At 42.0% G+C, this 12415-nt stretch overlaps 1 protein-coding gene across 2 annotated transcripts in view; it reads right to left on the reverse strand.

Moving 5' to 3' along the window:
* TMEM163 (transmembrane protein 163) overlaps positions 1-8421 on the reverse strand; it is an 85048-nt gene extending 76627 nt beyond the window's left edge. The window contains exons 1-2 of one of the 2 annotated variants that reach the window (XM_030278075.4): positions 8259-8421; positions 3190-3309 (exon numbers count right to left, since the gene is read on the reverse strand). In XM_030278075.4, coding sequence (XP_030133935.1) covers positions 3190-3309; positions 8259-8412 — 274 coding nt within the window. In that variant the 5' untranslated portion in view covers positions 8413-8421. The remainder of the gene's footprint in view (positions 1-3189; positions 3310-8258) is intronic. The other variant, XM_030278076.4, reaches the window with a different exon arrangement.
* Positions 8422-12415: the final 3994 nt, after the last annotated feature.

Genomic DNA, 12415 nt, shown 5'->3' on the forward strand with positions numbered 1-12415 from the left:
ACTGAAGCCATGTGCAATTTCATGCTGGAGAGCAACATCTGCAACAGCTCTCGGAGCCATGAGACCACAGTGGTTACCACAGAGTGCAGGAGCAGCATCAGAGACAGCATCCAAATGCTCCTTTACAAGTACAGCATTTCTGCAGTAAAATTAAGTTTATTAAGTGATTGACAGTAAGAGATCTGTTCTTTCAGCTAAGTGGAAAAGCTGATTTCATGGTCTAAGTCCTACTTGTCAATACTAGTGAACAAAAGGTGACAACTTCATTTTGCCTTAAGCAGTCATTCTGCTCCATACCCAGCTTTCAGCTTTCTCTGAAAGGGTGGCCAGGCACTGGGAAAGGCTGCACAAGGAAGCGGTGGAATCATCACCTCTGGAAGTTTTCAAAAAACGTGTGGATGTGGCACTTGGGGACACTGTTTAGCCATGAACGTGGCAGTCCTGGGTTAACAGTTGGACTTGATGACCTTAGATGTATTTTCCAACCTTAAAATTCTATGATTCCATGATGTCAAACCTCATTTGCCATAAACATTACTTAATAAGGAAATTGCTTTATGTATTCAGATCAACATGAGATTTTTCAGTCTCCTTCAAAATTGCCAAGTGAAAGATCAGAGTTCAGCTAGGGCAGCATCATAATCCCACCAAAAGAAAACACCTCTTACCAGTCAAGATAAACCATTACAACTTACCTAATGCTGGAAAAATACAGTGTTGGAGGCAACTAGACCAGCCTTCTTTCCCATAAAAAGGGAAAGAAGTCTACTTACAAACACTTGGTTGGAAAAGGAGGCTCCTGAACCTCTTCCCTATTCTCCCTTTAGCATTTTTCCTATAGTTATCAGATAACATCAGTTCCCTGGCATAGTATCTTGACTATAACATGTGACATACACTTGCAAGAAAGCATTTTGAAGGGGATAAAACAGGAATTTAAATGAGGAATTTCTAGAGGAGTAAGGAAGAGCAGGGAAAATAGTCAGTGCAGCCTGACAATAACCAGAACAGGTCCCTGGTTTTTACTGAAATGGAACATCAGGGCTGTATTTCCAACACTTCACCACTACAGATAGGAGGTAAAATGGAAAGAGGATGCTTTAAATAGCAGTTATTTGCTATTGCTAAACTGTCAGTGTCAGATACCCCAAAGTGACAATTAAACATTTCTATCAAACAGGCAGCAAATTCTGGTCACCTGGCATCTCTCCCAGCTCACGGATTGGCTGGAGGAACCTGCTAAAAGGACAGCACTGAGGAAGAGAGCAGCCAGTGCGAGGCAGTAAAATGAGCAGAACTTCTGAAATTGCATGGGGACAACAAAGTGATCCCAGAAGTCAGTGTATTTTCCTCAAAGATTGAAAAACATTAATAATAAACACATGAAAAGCCCTGGCAAGGCTTTTGTGGCATGTAAGTTAACTGCCAACTACCTAATAAGAGATTCCATACAGATTTAATATGAATCTGTGTGCTGATTCCTCTCTTACTCTTCATAAATTTAGCCTCAGCAAACCATGGGGACAGATACATTCCAAAAACATATAATTAGTCTGCTCTGATTTCAGTAGTTCAGCACCTATCCCTTCTAGCTGAATATGCAGCCACAGAATATCCAGACAGGCACTACATTCTTTGCTGTTGTTTGTTTCTCTAAACACTACCAGAGTGCCGAAAAACAAGGAAAAGAAAAGAAGAATTCAGCCCAAATAATATTAAAAAATGTTTTAAAGGATCTTTTTAAAAGATAGAGTTTTAGTTATCTATATTACATTTAATTCTTGCAACGCTGACAAATGAAAATGAAAAATAAAATTAAGCCATATCACAATATTCCTTAAAACTACAGTGTTTAGAGGTAACCGGGTTATTCTGTAACATAGTATTTACCTTTATGTTGCTTCAGTAGCAAAAACAGACCACTGCATTTCCATGAAGCAGAACAAAATGGAAACTTGTTTCACTCTCTTGTTAACATTCAGATTCTTTACAGTGTCAGATTCTGCTTCTAAGTGTTCCTCCTCTTTTTTCTTATTTCTGAACCAAGTTGTTGTACCTGTGTTTCCATATAAATTGCTCTGAGTAATATATGTTGAGTTTTCAGAGACCATTTGGTCAGATTTTAATCACCTCTCCTGGGAGCTGACACCAACTTCCAGCAGCAGGTCATACAATGCAGATTAGAATAACAAAAGACATGCTGCTGTGATTCAAAAAAAAAAAAAAAAAAAAAAAAAAGAAAGAAAGAAAAAAGAAAAAGAAAAAGAAAAACAACACAAGTCTGTCTCTATCAAGCTTAAGAATGATGTTTTGAGACTTCTTTGATGTCTCCAAGACAGAGCCTTCCTTTTATTTGTATTAAAGCATAAATTCAATGACTTCTGATTTTTCCCCTCTCTAAAACAGAGAATGTGCCCATGAAAAGATTTTATTCCACATTCCATGTTTCTTTTTGTCTTTCATGTGGTACTTCATTGCCCAAGATAAAAAGCTTGTATACCTCAAATTCGCATTGAACTAAAATTTGTATTTACACAATGATGTTTTTTTTTCCTGTTTTGAAATTTTAAAAAATAGATTTCATTTTTTCTCATATGAAAGTGGTTTGGGTTTAGTTTGGATTTTTTTCCTCACTCAAATCCTTTGTTTAAAGGTAAATTTGAAAAATGTCATGAAACTTATAGAAAAACACTGTTCTAAAAAGAAAATTGAATTTCTCCTCCAGATTAGCACTGTCTTAGGTTATCTGTCAGTGTACTACAGATAAATTATATATTTCTCTATTAAAATTCACTGTTCTTTATTATAGCATTCCCACTATAAATTCCAAACAGAATAAGATTTGTCATATTTGACCTCTTCAGTAAAAGGCAGCCCACTGCATAATGATTTTTACACTATTCTCCAAAATGAACAGTTCTACACGAATAAATGCGAGCAGGAATCAACATCTCCTGTTTCTTTCTCCGACCTTCAACAACCCTATACTCTGCAGAAAAAAAACCCAACAGTTTTACTAATTTATAAGCACCATGCAGACACAGGAAGTCTGGAGAAAAACCTCTTTAGCAGTTGCAAAGAAAAAAAAAAAAAAAAAACATGAGAAAGATTCCACAAAGAAAGAAAGAGACCAAAATAAAAACAAAAAAAAAGAAGAGGTGTGAAATTTAAAATATTCCCAATACTCACTGAAAGCAGCCACTGCAAGAGCCAGTGTGACAATAATGGAGACCCAGGAAACCCACAATGCCTTCTTTCTGTAGCTTTGAGCTTCATGAGGTTTTAGCCTTGTACTGCTTTCTAGTAAACCTGATAAGCAATAAGCAGAGAATGTATGAACAATGCATTGCTCCTCTTAAAAACACAGCTGTGTTAGTTCAGCCCTAGAACATACATTTACATTGTATATTACACACAAAAGCAAAACAGAATCAAACCCTGCTCACATTATTAAGGTTAAGTGAATGAGGCCACCAGAAACATGTGAGTAAGCAAGAAGAACACACTCAAGCTGTTTTGACTCCACACAGAAAGACCCACACATCAATCCCTTAAAAAAAGCACTGCGTTCCAGTTATGGAAATTCACAATCAATATGATTTCCACCTGTACCTCTGCACAAGAAATGGTTCAGTCCTATACTCCCTCAGATCAAAACTTGTTTCAGAACTTGAGGATCCTGGGGCTAATTAACATAGGAGAAAACTCCTGCTCACCAGTCCCTGTGGAATGGCCCCCCAAGGCACAGGGATACACGGCACATATTGATCATCAAAGCACAAGTGGCCATGCCCCAGAATCAAAGCTGTCACTGCTGAAAAAGCCTCTTGAAGCACCTTGTCCTTCATTTGGGGTAAGAACCCATTCCCATCTAGAACTAACTGAAGAACCAATTATGTCCTTGCTGCAATCAGTGTAGAAGGCTGTTGAACACAAGGGAATGCGATTGCTTTTTCTCTTTTTTGATGCTTTCAGTCTGTGGAAGTCTTTTGTCTACTGGTCTTACATCACAGAGAATGCAGCTTAAACATAAATTAACATTCTTTGGTTTTTATTCTCTCAATCTGAGTCTTAAGCCACTTCTAAAATGCATTCCGAATTTTACGTATTTGCATTCTGTATATCCTTTTCTGATTAGTTTATGCTTAATACATTCATGTAATTTGAAACATACATTCTTTCTCACCATTATGTTTCAGCTCAAATCTGCTTTACTGGAGAGAAAACCTGATGGCTTAAAATTTCTTAATGAGTTACTCCAGAAGATGTGGGTGGTTCCTCTCAGATGATGAGCACTTATCAGAGAGATTTGCCTGCACTGAATGCATTGAACTGAGACACTGGTTTAACAGAACGACTTTCAGTAGCTGTTCTCAGGTCTCAGACAAAGGGTGGAGAACAGGGGCTGTGTCAGACTCAGCATCAGATTAAAACATATGAGTTGAAGCTGGTACTATCCTCACCTTCCTCAGTTTTCTCTCTGGTGGCTGTTGCCACTTTCAAGACAGGGACACAGCGTACTCTTGAATCCACACCATGTTTAACCAAGTTTATTAACATTTAAAGATATTCATTTCAACTGACTGTAATATACTGGCTGAAAACTGCAATGGTTTTGGAATCAATTCAGAACTGAATCAGACATATCTGCCTTGGGGGCAACAATATGTCAGCAGAGGGGCAGGCATATAGGGGGGGTCAAATTTGAGCCATCAGATTTTATTCTGCCACTGTTAAAATTACTGGTTGTAATCCTAGCATAATGGTGGGATACATGCTGTCTTGGAAAAATTATTTATGCTTTTTACACCTCAGTTACAATAAAGCATGGGGAGTTTCTTTATGGGAGTTCAGAAAGCCACTCTGAGAATTTCATGCTTGTACTGTATTTTTAGAAAATATAAAACATTATCACACTTTGTGCTACACACTCCCCCCCTTTATGAATGGAAAAGAATATACAAACTTGCATGGAACCCGTCCCTATACTGAAATTATGTCCATTTCTTATTACCTCCATTCTTTGTCTGTCTAATACAAAAAAACTGATAGATGACAACTCCAAAAGCTTTGAGTCTTTTACTGATTGCACAGCCATTTCTCCATGCCTGCTTTCATTTGTGCGAAGATTTTTATTTTTTTTCCCCCACAAATGTTTGGCCTATCTTCTGCTACTATATATAACAATGTACAGTTTAATTGCTGTCTGCTATGAGGTAATTCAACAACACATCTTGAAACATAGGAGGGATTTCTACTAATCTAACCATAGAGAAAATACATCTTCTCACATTTTGTGTATTCTCCCCTCCTGTCCCCTCCCCAAACCAAGGATTTCAAATTATGGTCCAAATCTGTTTGGAACATAAAGCAAAGGTTTTTTCAGCCAATTTTGACTCTCAATATTTCAAACCTCAAATGAACACAGATCAGAATGACAGATATCCTCACCTGTTTCTTTCTTTTAAGGCATCCTTTAATTCATGGCTACAGCTCATATTACCTGGGAAGTCCAACATCCATAGTTGATACTAACAAATCAAACAATACCCTAATTAAACTGAGGAATGAATAATAAGCCCCAGAGCTAGTGCAAGACTCCTGATTACTATTCACATGTCAAGCACGTGTCCAGTATGACAGAGACTGCGGTCTTGATAAAACTCAACCACTTCTGCCGTGTGTGTGTGTGTGTGTGTGTGTGTGTGTGTGTGTGTGTGTATGTGTGTGTGTGTGTGTGTTTCTCTGTCTCTCAAAATGGCTGGCATATTCTGGCTGTCAGCGATGTGATCCCTTCCTTCCTGAAATAATTCAAATACATTTTCTGTATTTAAAATTTTCACCCCCAAGAAAGATCATTTAATTCTTATGAGTGTCCTGAGGCCAGCACAGAAAGGTACAAACTCATTCACATGACTACCAAACCCATAGAATAAAAATTATTTAGAGGCAACAACAGCTCATTAATCTACACACAAAGAAAAAAATTCACAAGGAAAACTTCCATATTTCTTCACTGACCATAAGAAAGCAAGCATCCACAGGAGGATGAAAGTTAATCTTTCAGTATGACCTGCACCGCTACAAAAATAAAAAGCTAGCATCTACAAACGAAATTCCTCCGCCCTGAAATTAACATACTGAGTAATTTTATTGCCAATAATTTATTTAACACGTGGATATCCTTAAGGTATAGAAAAGATGGTGAACTGATTAAATTCACTGGATTTTTAATTTATCTTTCAGCATCTTCACATATTAACAGATTTTCTTCCCATAAAAAATCAGAAGGAGAAAAAAACCTGCCTAACAGTTGCAGAACACAAGCTTGGCATATTTGTGAAGTGATTCTAGGATATTCTTTACCATATGCTGACTTACCAGAAGTACTTTTCTGTTTGGCTAAGGGATCATTTTAAAATGTCAAGTTAGAAATTGTGGAAGAGATAAGGCTAATAAAAAACCTGTTCACCTAAGGATGTTAATTTAAGGGTCCCATCCACAAAATTATCACCGATTTTGGATCTGGCTCTTAAAGAGCAAAGATCTAGTTCCAAAATTTAGGATTAGTATTTATTTTTAGCAAGCATGGAAGCATCTCTATATCTGTTTCTGGTATGATTCATTGGAAAGGATTGTAGGAAAAAGTACAATCTAAAAGGACAGACTGTTAACATTTTCAACAGGGACAACCTGCAAAAAGCATACCAGATTTCCCTCTACAATGATTGGGAATTATCCTGGTATACTTGGAATATGTAACTACAGGAAAAGCTAAAAGAAAGGTACTGCAAGGGTCATAGAAAAAGCATGGAGGCAAGGAAGAAAATTAAATCAGCAGCTTTAGTTTCATCTCCCTCATAGAAAGAGGTAGGTTAGATACAACACACACTACTATCTTTATGGAATTACCCTTAATACCAAAAGGGACAGCTTTCACCTTTGCCTCTGTCATACTGGGCACTAATTAAAATTTTCTGTAGCCAAACTTCCATGTTCGAACCATAATCAAAATTCCTCCCTCATTTAAAGAGAGCTGAAGCTTCAGAGTGCCCTGAGGCAGGCACAATGTCTGTCCTCAGCCACTGGCAGTGACAGTGAGGGTACCCCTCGAGTAAGGGCCGTCCCCAGCCCTGACATGACTGGAAGCTGTCAAGAAGGTGGTGAATGCTCTTCCCCTGGCTCCTCTACTTTGTGTCTACGATTTGTGAGCAAAGCTGGGCAAAGAACAGGACATAGAGGGGGGTTATGTGTAAAGGGGCTATGGATGAAGACTGAGAACACAAAAGGGACTCCTGGATGCTGAAAGCAAAATGGAAAAGGAAGAAAAATGCAACAGAGAGAGAGGCTAAGGGAAGCCAATAGATGAAATTAAAAGATGGAGACAAACTGTGTGGAAGAGGAGCCTGGAGGCGTTGTGGAGGACAGGGCAGTGGGGAGGGTTAAAATGGCAGCTGCCTTTGTGGGCGGCAGGTGAGTGAGCCCTGAACAGATGTCCGAAATGGATGTGCTTCGCACTAAAGCGTAACGCGGTTTGGAAGCAGGCAGCTTTCCGTCCCTGCTCAGGTATTTAAGTAAATAACAAAAAACGAGTTGTGTGGAACTGCACAGCTCGGTGGGGGAAGGGACACAAGGTGTGAGACAAGTGCCCCGACTTCAACCCCAAGCCCGGCTGGGGCGGAACCCCAGAAACGCCCCGTTGATGCCCTGCTCGGGGGGCGGCAGCGACCACCCCGGCGGCTTGGGCAGCTCAGCGGCCTCCCGAGGAAAGCCCCAGAGCCCCGGGAGCCCCGGCAGCGCCGCCGCCACCCGCGCTGCCTGTGGAGCCATGTGCCGCCGGCAGCCGCTCCGCCGCCAGGCAGGCAAGTTCTCTGGCGAGGTGGGAACAGCCACGAATAGAGTTTATAAAAATACTTCAAAGCTGTCGCGGAGCGCTCGCACGGGAGCTAAAACGGGGCAGAGCTTCGAGGGCGGCGCGGGGGGGATGTTAAGCGGGCTGCCGGCGGCGGGATGAGGGGTGGGCGAGCTGGGCTGGAGCGGGGAGCTCGGGGGGCAAGAACCCGTGTGGGGCTGAAGGGAAGGGGGCCGGCAGGGCTGCTGCGGCGGCATGGGGATGGTACGGGTCCAGGAGAGCGAGCGAGAGGATGCTGCGGAGAGGGTGTCGGAGGAGCCGTCGGGGTGGGTATCAGGCGCCTCGGGACGCGGGGGAGGTGGTGGCAGCGTGCAGGAAGGCGGGTGACGGACGGACGGGCGCTCACCTCTGTCCTCCAGCCCCTCGCTGAACTGCCCGCTCTCCCCGATCCGCAGCTGCTCCTGCTGCTGCTCCCGGGGGGCACCCGGCGGGTTGGCCCCGGGGGGCTGCACGATGGCGGGGTTCGGAGTGGTGTCCAGGGGGGCAGCGGACGGCTCCATTTCTTGCGGGGCGGCGGGAAGCGGCCGGCGGCTGTGGCAGGGAAGCGAGGAGCGAGCGGAGCATCCAGCCCGGGTGCGAGCCCAGGGAGAGGAGGAGACTCCGGCTCAGAGCATCAGGGAGATGAGGACGGGTGGCGAACAAACTCCGGCTGCTCCGCGCCAGCCGCTGCCCGCGGCCGCCTCATCACTGCCCGCGGCGGAGAGGGGCAGGTGGAGCGCGGTGCCGCCTCCCGGCGCTGCCCGTCCCCTCCCCGCCCCGCCGAGCTCCGCCGGCGGCGGGAGCGGCTCAGGGAGCGGGAGCCTCCTCAGCCTGCCCTCGCCATGGCGCGCTCTGCCCCCTCCTCCTCCTCCTCCCTCTCCCTCAGCCGAGCCTGAGGGGGAAGAGCTGTCCAGGGACTGCGCGGACCGGAGCCCTCACGCCGCTCCTGAGGGCTGCGGGTGCCGGCCCTGCGCAGCGAGGCCCCGTCCGCCTCGCCTCCCCTCACGGAGGTAAAACACAGCTCCCCTTGGCTGGGGATTTGTCCATTCTCCCTGTGACTTTGCCCTTTTTCGGGATCAGAGCAGAATCGCCTCACACAAGCTCCTCTCAGACCCCGCGGCACTGACGTTCTGTCACACTCCGAGTTGCCTTAAAACTGCCCTCGAACATGCAGCAATCTCCTGCTGAAACGTGGGGTTAGACCTGCTGGCGTTCAGAGCTGTCCTCAGCTTGCTCACCTGCCCTTCCCAGGGCTGCACAAGAACACAGGGGAAAAACTAAAATCTCAGGAGCGCAGAAATGGTTTTTAAAAATGTAAAATTTTACAGATAAATCTGTGCCAAGGCTGCTTGCTTCTTCTGTGCTGGTTTCTAATGACTAGATGGAGAGGTGCAAATAAACAAAGCATTCTCTGTGCAAGCACAGTCTCCTAGTTGCATGCTTACTAGCATGCAGATATATTTTGAAGCTGCAGTGTGTTTTGACTTGAAAAATTTGTCCAGGAAAATATCAAAAGAAAATTAGACCTTGCAGCTCTGGTCCTTTGGTGATACAAAAGGATACAATCCCCATCTTAGTTGTTTGAAGATCAGGTTGCCTTTCTCCTTTGAGAAATAAGTGAATTTGGGGAGTATAGAAAGGCCAGCAAGAAATTAATATTTATGCCAACACAGGGACATGATTTTAAGAACTGTCAGAATCTTGCTTATATCAGCCTTACAAAAAAGTTTTGTAGCAGTTTAGTAACACCTGTCTAAAAATGGTCAGTGCAATGTTATTACCAAAATGTCTTCATTTTAAGAAATGCCTCTTAAAACTGTATACTAATCTTCAAAATCTTTCCATCTGAATTTTAAATCATTAATTATTTGAAGAAGTGTAAGTAAAATATAAGTAAATGTTAAGTGACATAAAATACTGGTTTAGAAACTGATTGGCATTTTGCCTATCTTATGGAATGGAGATGGCTGTTTTAATGTGAGAGATTGGTGGTTTTACCTAATCTTATGATTTCTTCCTGAATAGTATACCATACTACTGTATGAAATATTTTTGAAGTCTTCATACCTCTCACCTAAATTTTACCTTCACCCGTAGCTAAGGATAGCTAGGGGTGAAGGTGAAATTTAGGTGAGCAGCTACCCTGCTTTGTGATCCCAGAGCTCTTGCTCTTCTAGTTGGATCAGCATTAATATGAATATAAGCAATGCCAAAATTACTTGCTTTTTTCCTCATGAAATGGATAGTAAATTACAACATGCCTATTTGATGTTAATGTCAAAAGAGTTTTGCTGTCATGTGCATAAGTTAATACAAGTGAGTTCTTTTGAGGGTACTGTTATTTTGAGGTTTGGGCTGAGTTGGGAGGGGTTGAAAACTAGTAATTGCATTTAAAAATTGGATTTTTTTCTTTAAGGGCTCTTTATCAAGCTCTGGTTACCTAGAACCTGCAAAATGCTACAGCAGATGGATGTATGCATGTGAGAGGTAAATGAAAAGTAGAAAAACCTCACCTTTTGTTGCTTACCATAAAAATAGATTGTGATGTGTCTCCTTCACTTAAAATGTGTCTGTAAAGTGAGAATCCTTAAATAAGTAGAACCAGTTTTGTAACCTGGTCAGAGAGAAGGAATGGAGACCAACCACTCTTCAGGACCTCACAGGGACACAGAAACCTCTGGTGACACCATCCCCTGCAGAGTGCAGCCAGGACAAACCATGAAGAGTCCCTTGAAATTACTGCAGTAGATACAATGCTTCCTAATGCAATTATTTCAGGATCCCTCCTCTTTTATGGAGATAAAACCATATCTGATCTATTCCTGTAAGAACTTTCTTATTCCTTGATATATGAGAATCTGACCAGTGACTCTCCTTGAACACTACCTCATTTCTCTTAAGTCTCTCTGAGATATTTTGGTATTCTTAGAACTTCCAGAAATCAAACCAAGAGGAAAGTGCCTGGAGATTCTTAATTCCGTTTCTTTAAAATGAGGTCAAAGGTGTAGGTTTCCAAATGATTTAGAGAAAAATAGGAACTAGGAACACCAAAGCACGAGTTTTAAACTTTAATGGGTTTCTTTCTCTTTTTTTCAGTTGCCCTCAATTGCTGTTCTTACATAAAACTGTGTCTGGCAGGGACTGGAGCTATCTCTAATTGTATAATTGCTATAGTGTTCAGGCTATAGCAAAGAATATGAGGCCTGCAATGAGTATTATAGCTTCTTTTAAATGACTCTCTTCAGTGCTTTCAAACACAGCATTAGAAGGGTCATACATTGCATTTAGCAAATACTAATTCAAAACACTAAGCAGATCCACAATGAAGGGCCTTTCAGATCACACCATTTTCTATACAAACTGGCTACTAAGCAGAAAGACTGTCATATCATAGCTGCTGGAAGCTGCTTTCCAGAATTGCCTCTTATTTCTCATTACTTTCACACAAAGTATATTCAGTTGGATAAAGATGTCGGGCTAGATTTTTAAAGGCATGGATCCTGTTTTCCAGCCCTGTTGGACTTCTTGTGTATGAAACCCATAGGCAAAGTTAATGAAGATAAAAAGCCTCGCTCTAATAGCCATATTAATACATTATATTATTTCTTGTCCCTCAAACCCCCCTTTGTTGAATAGGAATAATGGAAAGACAAAATCAATTTAAAAAAAAAAAAAAAAAAAAAAAAGGCATGTCTCTGGATTCAGTCTAACTGGACTGACACCATCCTCTCTTCTATAGCTGCTGCAAGATGTTCTGCACATTTGCAGAACTTTGTTCCCAGCTGGAGCTGCCTATAATTTCCCTAACATTTTGACTTCCAGCGAAAGGAAATTTCAGGAAATTAAATGGAAGTCTCATGCACCACAGCAAACAGCAACACAAAGAACTTCTTCCTTATTGTCTGTGGTATGCTTTTGTTGTGGTTCTTTCATCTCCTTCCTTCCTTCCTGCCTTCCTGCCTTCCTTCCTCCCTTCCTGCCTCCCTCCCTCCCTCCTATAAATGAATATATCAGTCAGATTTGAATTTCTGGTTTTCCTTTTCTTTTTAGCAGTACTGACTGGAATGTTTTCACTTGAATTAGCAGAACTCAGTGGTGCACTGAAAGGCTCCTGAGAAGGAATTTTCCTTGGTTTCATTGATGTTAACTTGTCCATGTTCCATATTGACCAACGTCTTAAGTGCAGCACTTAAATTAAGAGTACTCTTGCAGATTTGGAAAGAGCTGGTCAGCTGACCTGGTGATTATTTTCTATTGTGCTTAAAGGCATAAGAGCAAGATAATCCCATACACCATTTAGTTTGCTTGGTTGCATTTCATACATATACTAAACACAAAACTGCCCTTTTTTGGCAGCAAAATACTGTGTTTGTCAGTGGCATTGTATTGCAGTATCAGGAAGTGCAAGTGTCAGCCAGGATGGTTTATTAGTTTAGTCTATCATACATTTCATGGCTGAGAGTCAAAAGAAAATTCTCACTTCTTAATTGAGCAATATGCCTTTCATGGCCCTACAGCAGGAGC

This window comes from Taeniopygia guttata, chromosome 7 (assembly GCF_048771995.1).
Source record: "Taeniopygia guttata chromosome 7, bTaeGut7.mat, whole genome shotgun sequence".
In the NCBI taxonomy this organism is placed as follows: domain Eukaryota; kingdom Metazoa; phylum Chordata; class Aves; order Passeriformes; family Estrildidae; genus Taeniopygia; species Taeniopygia guttata.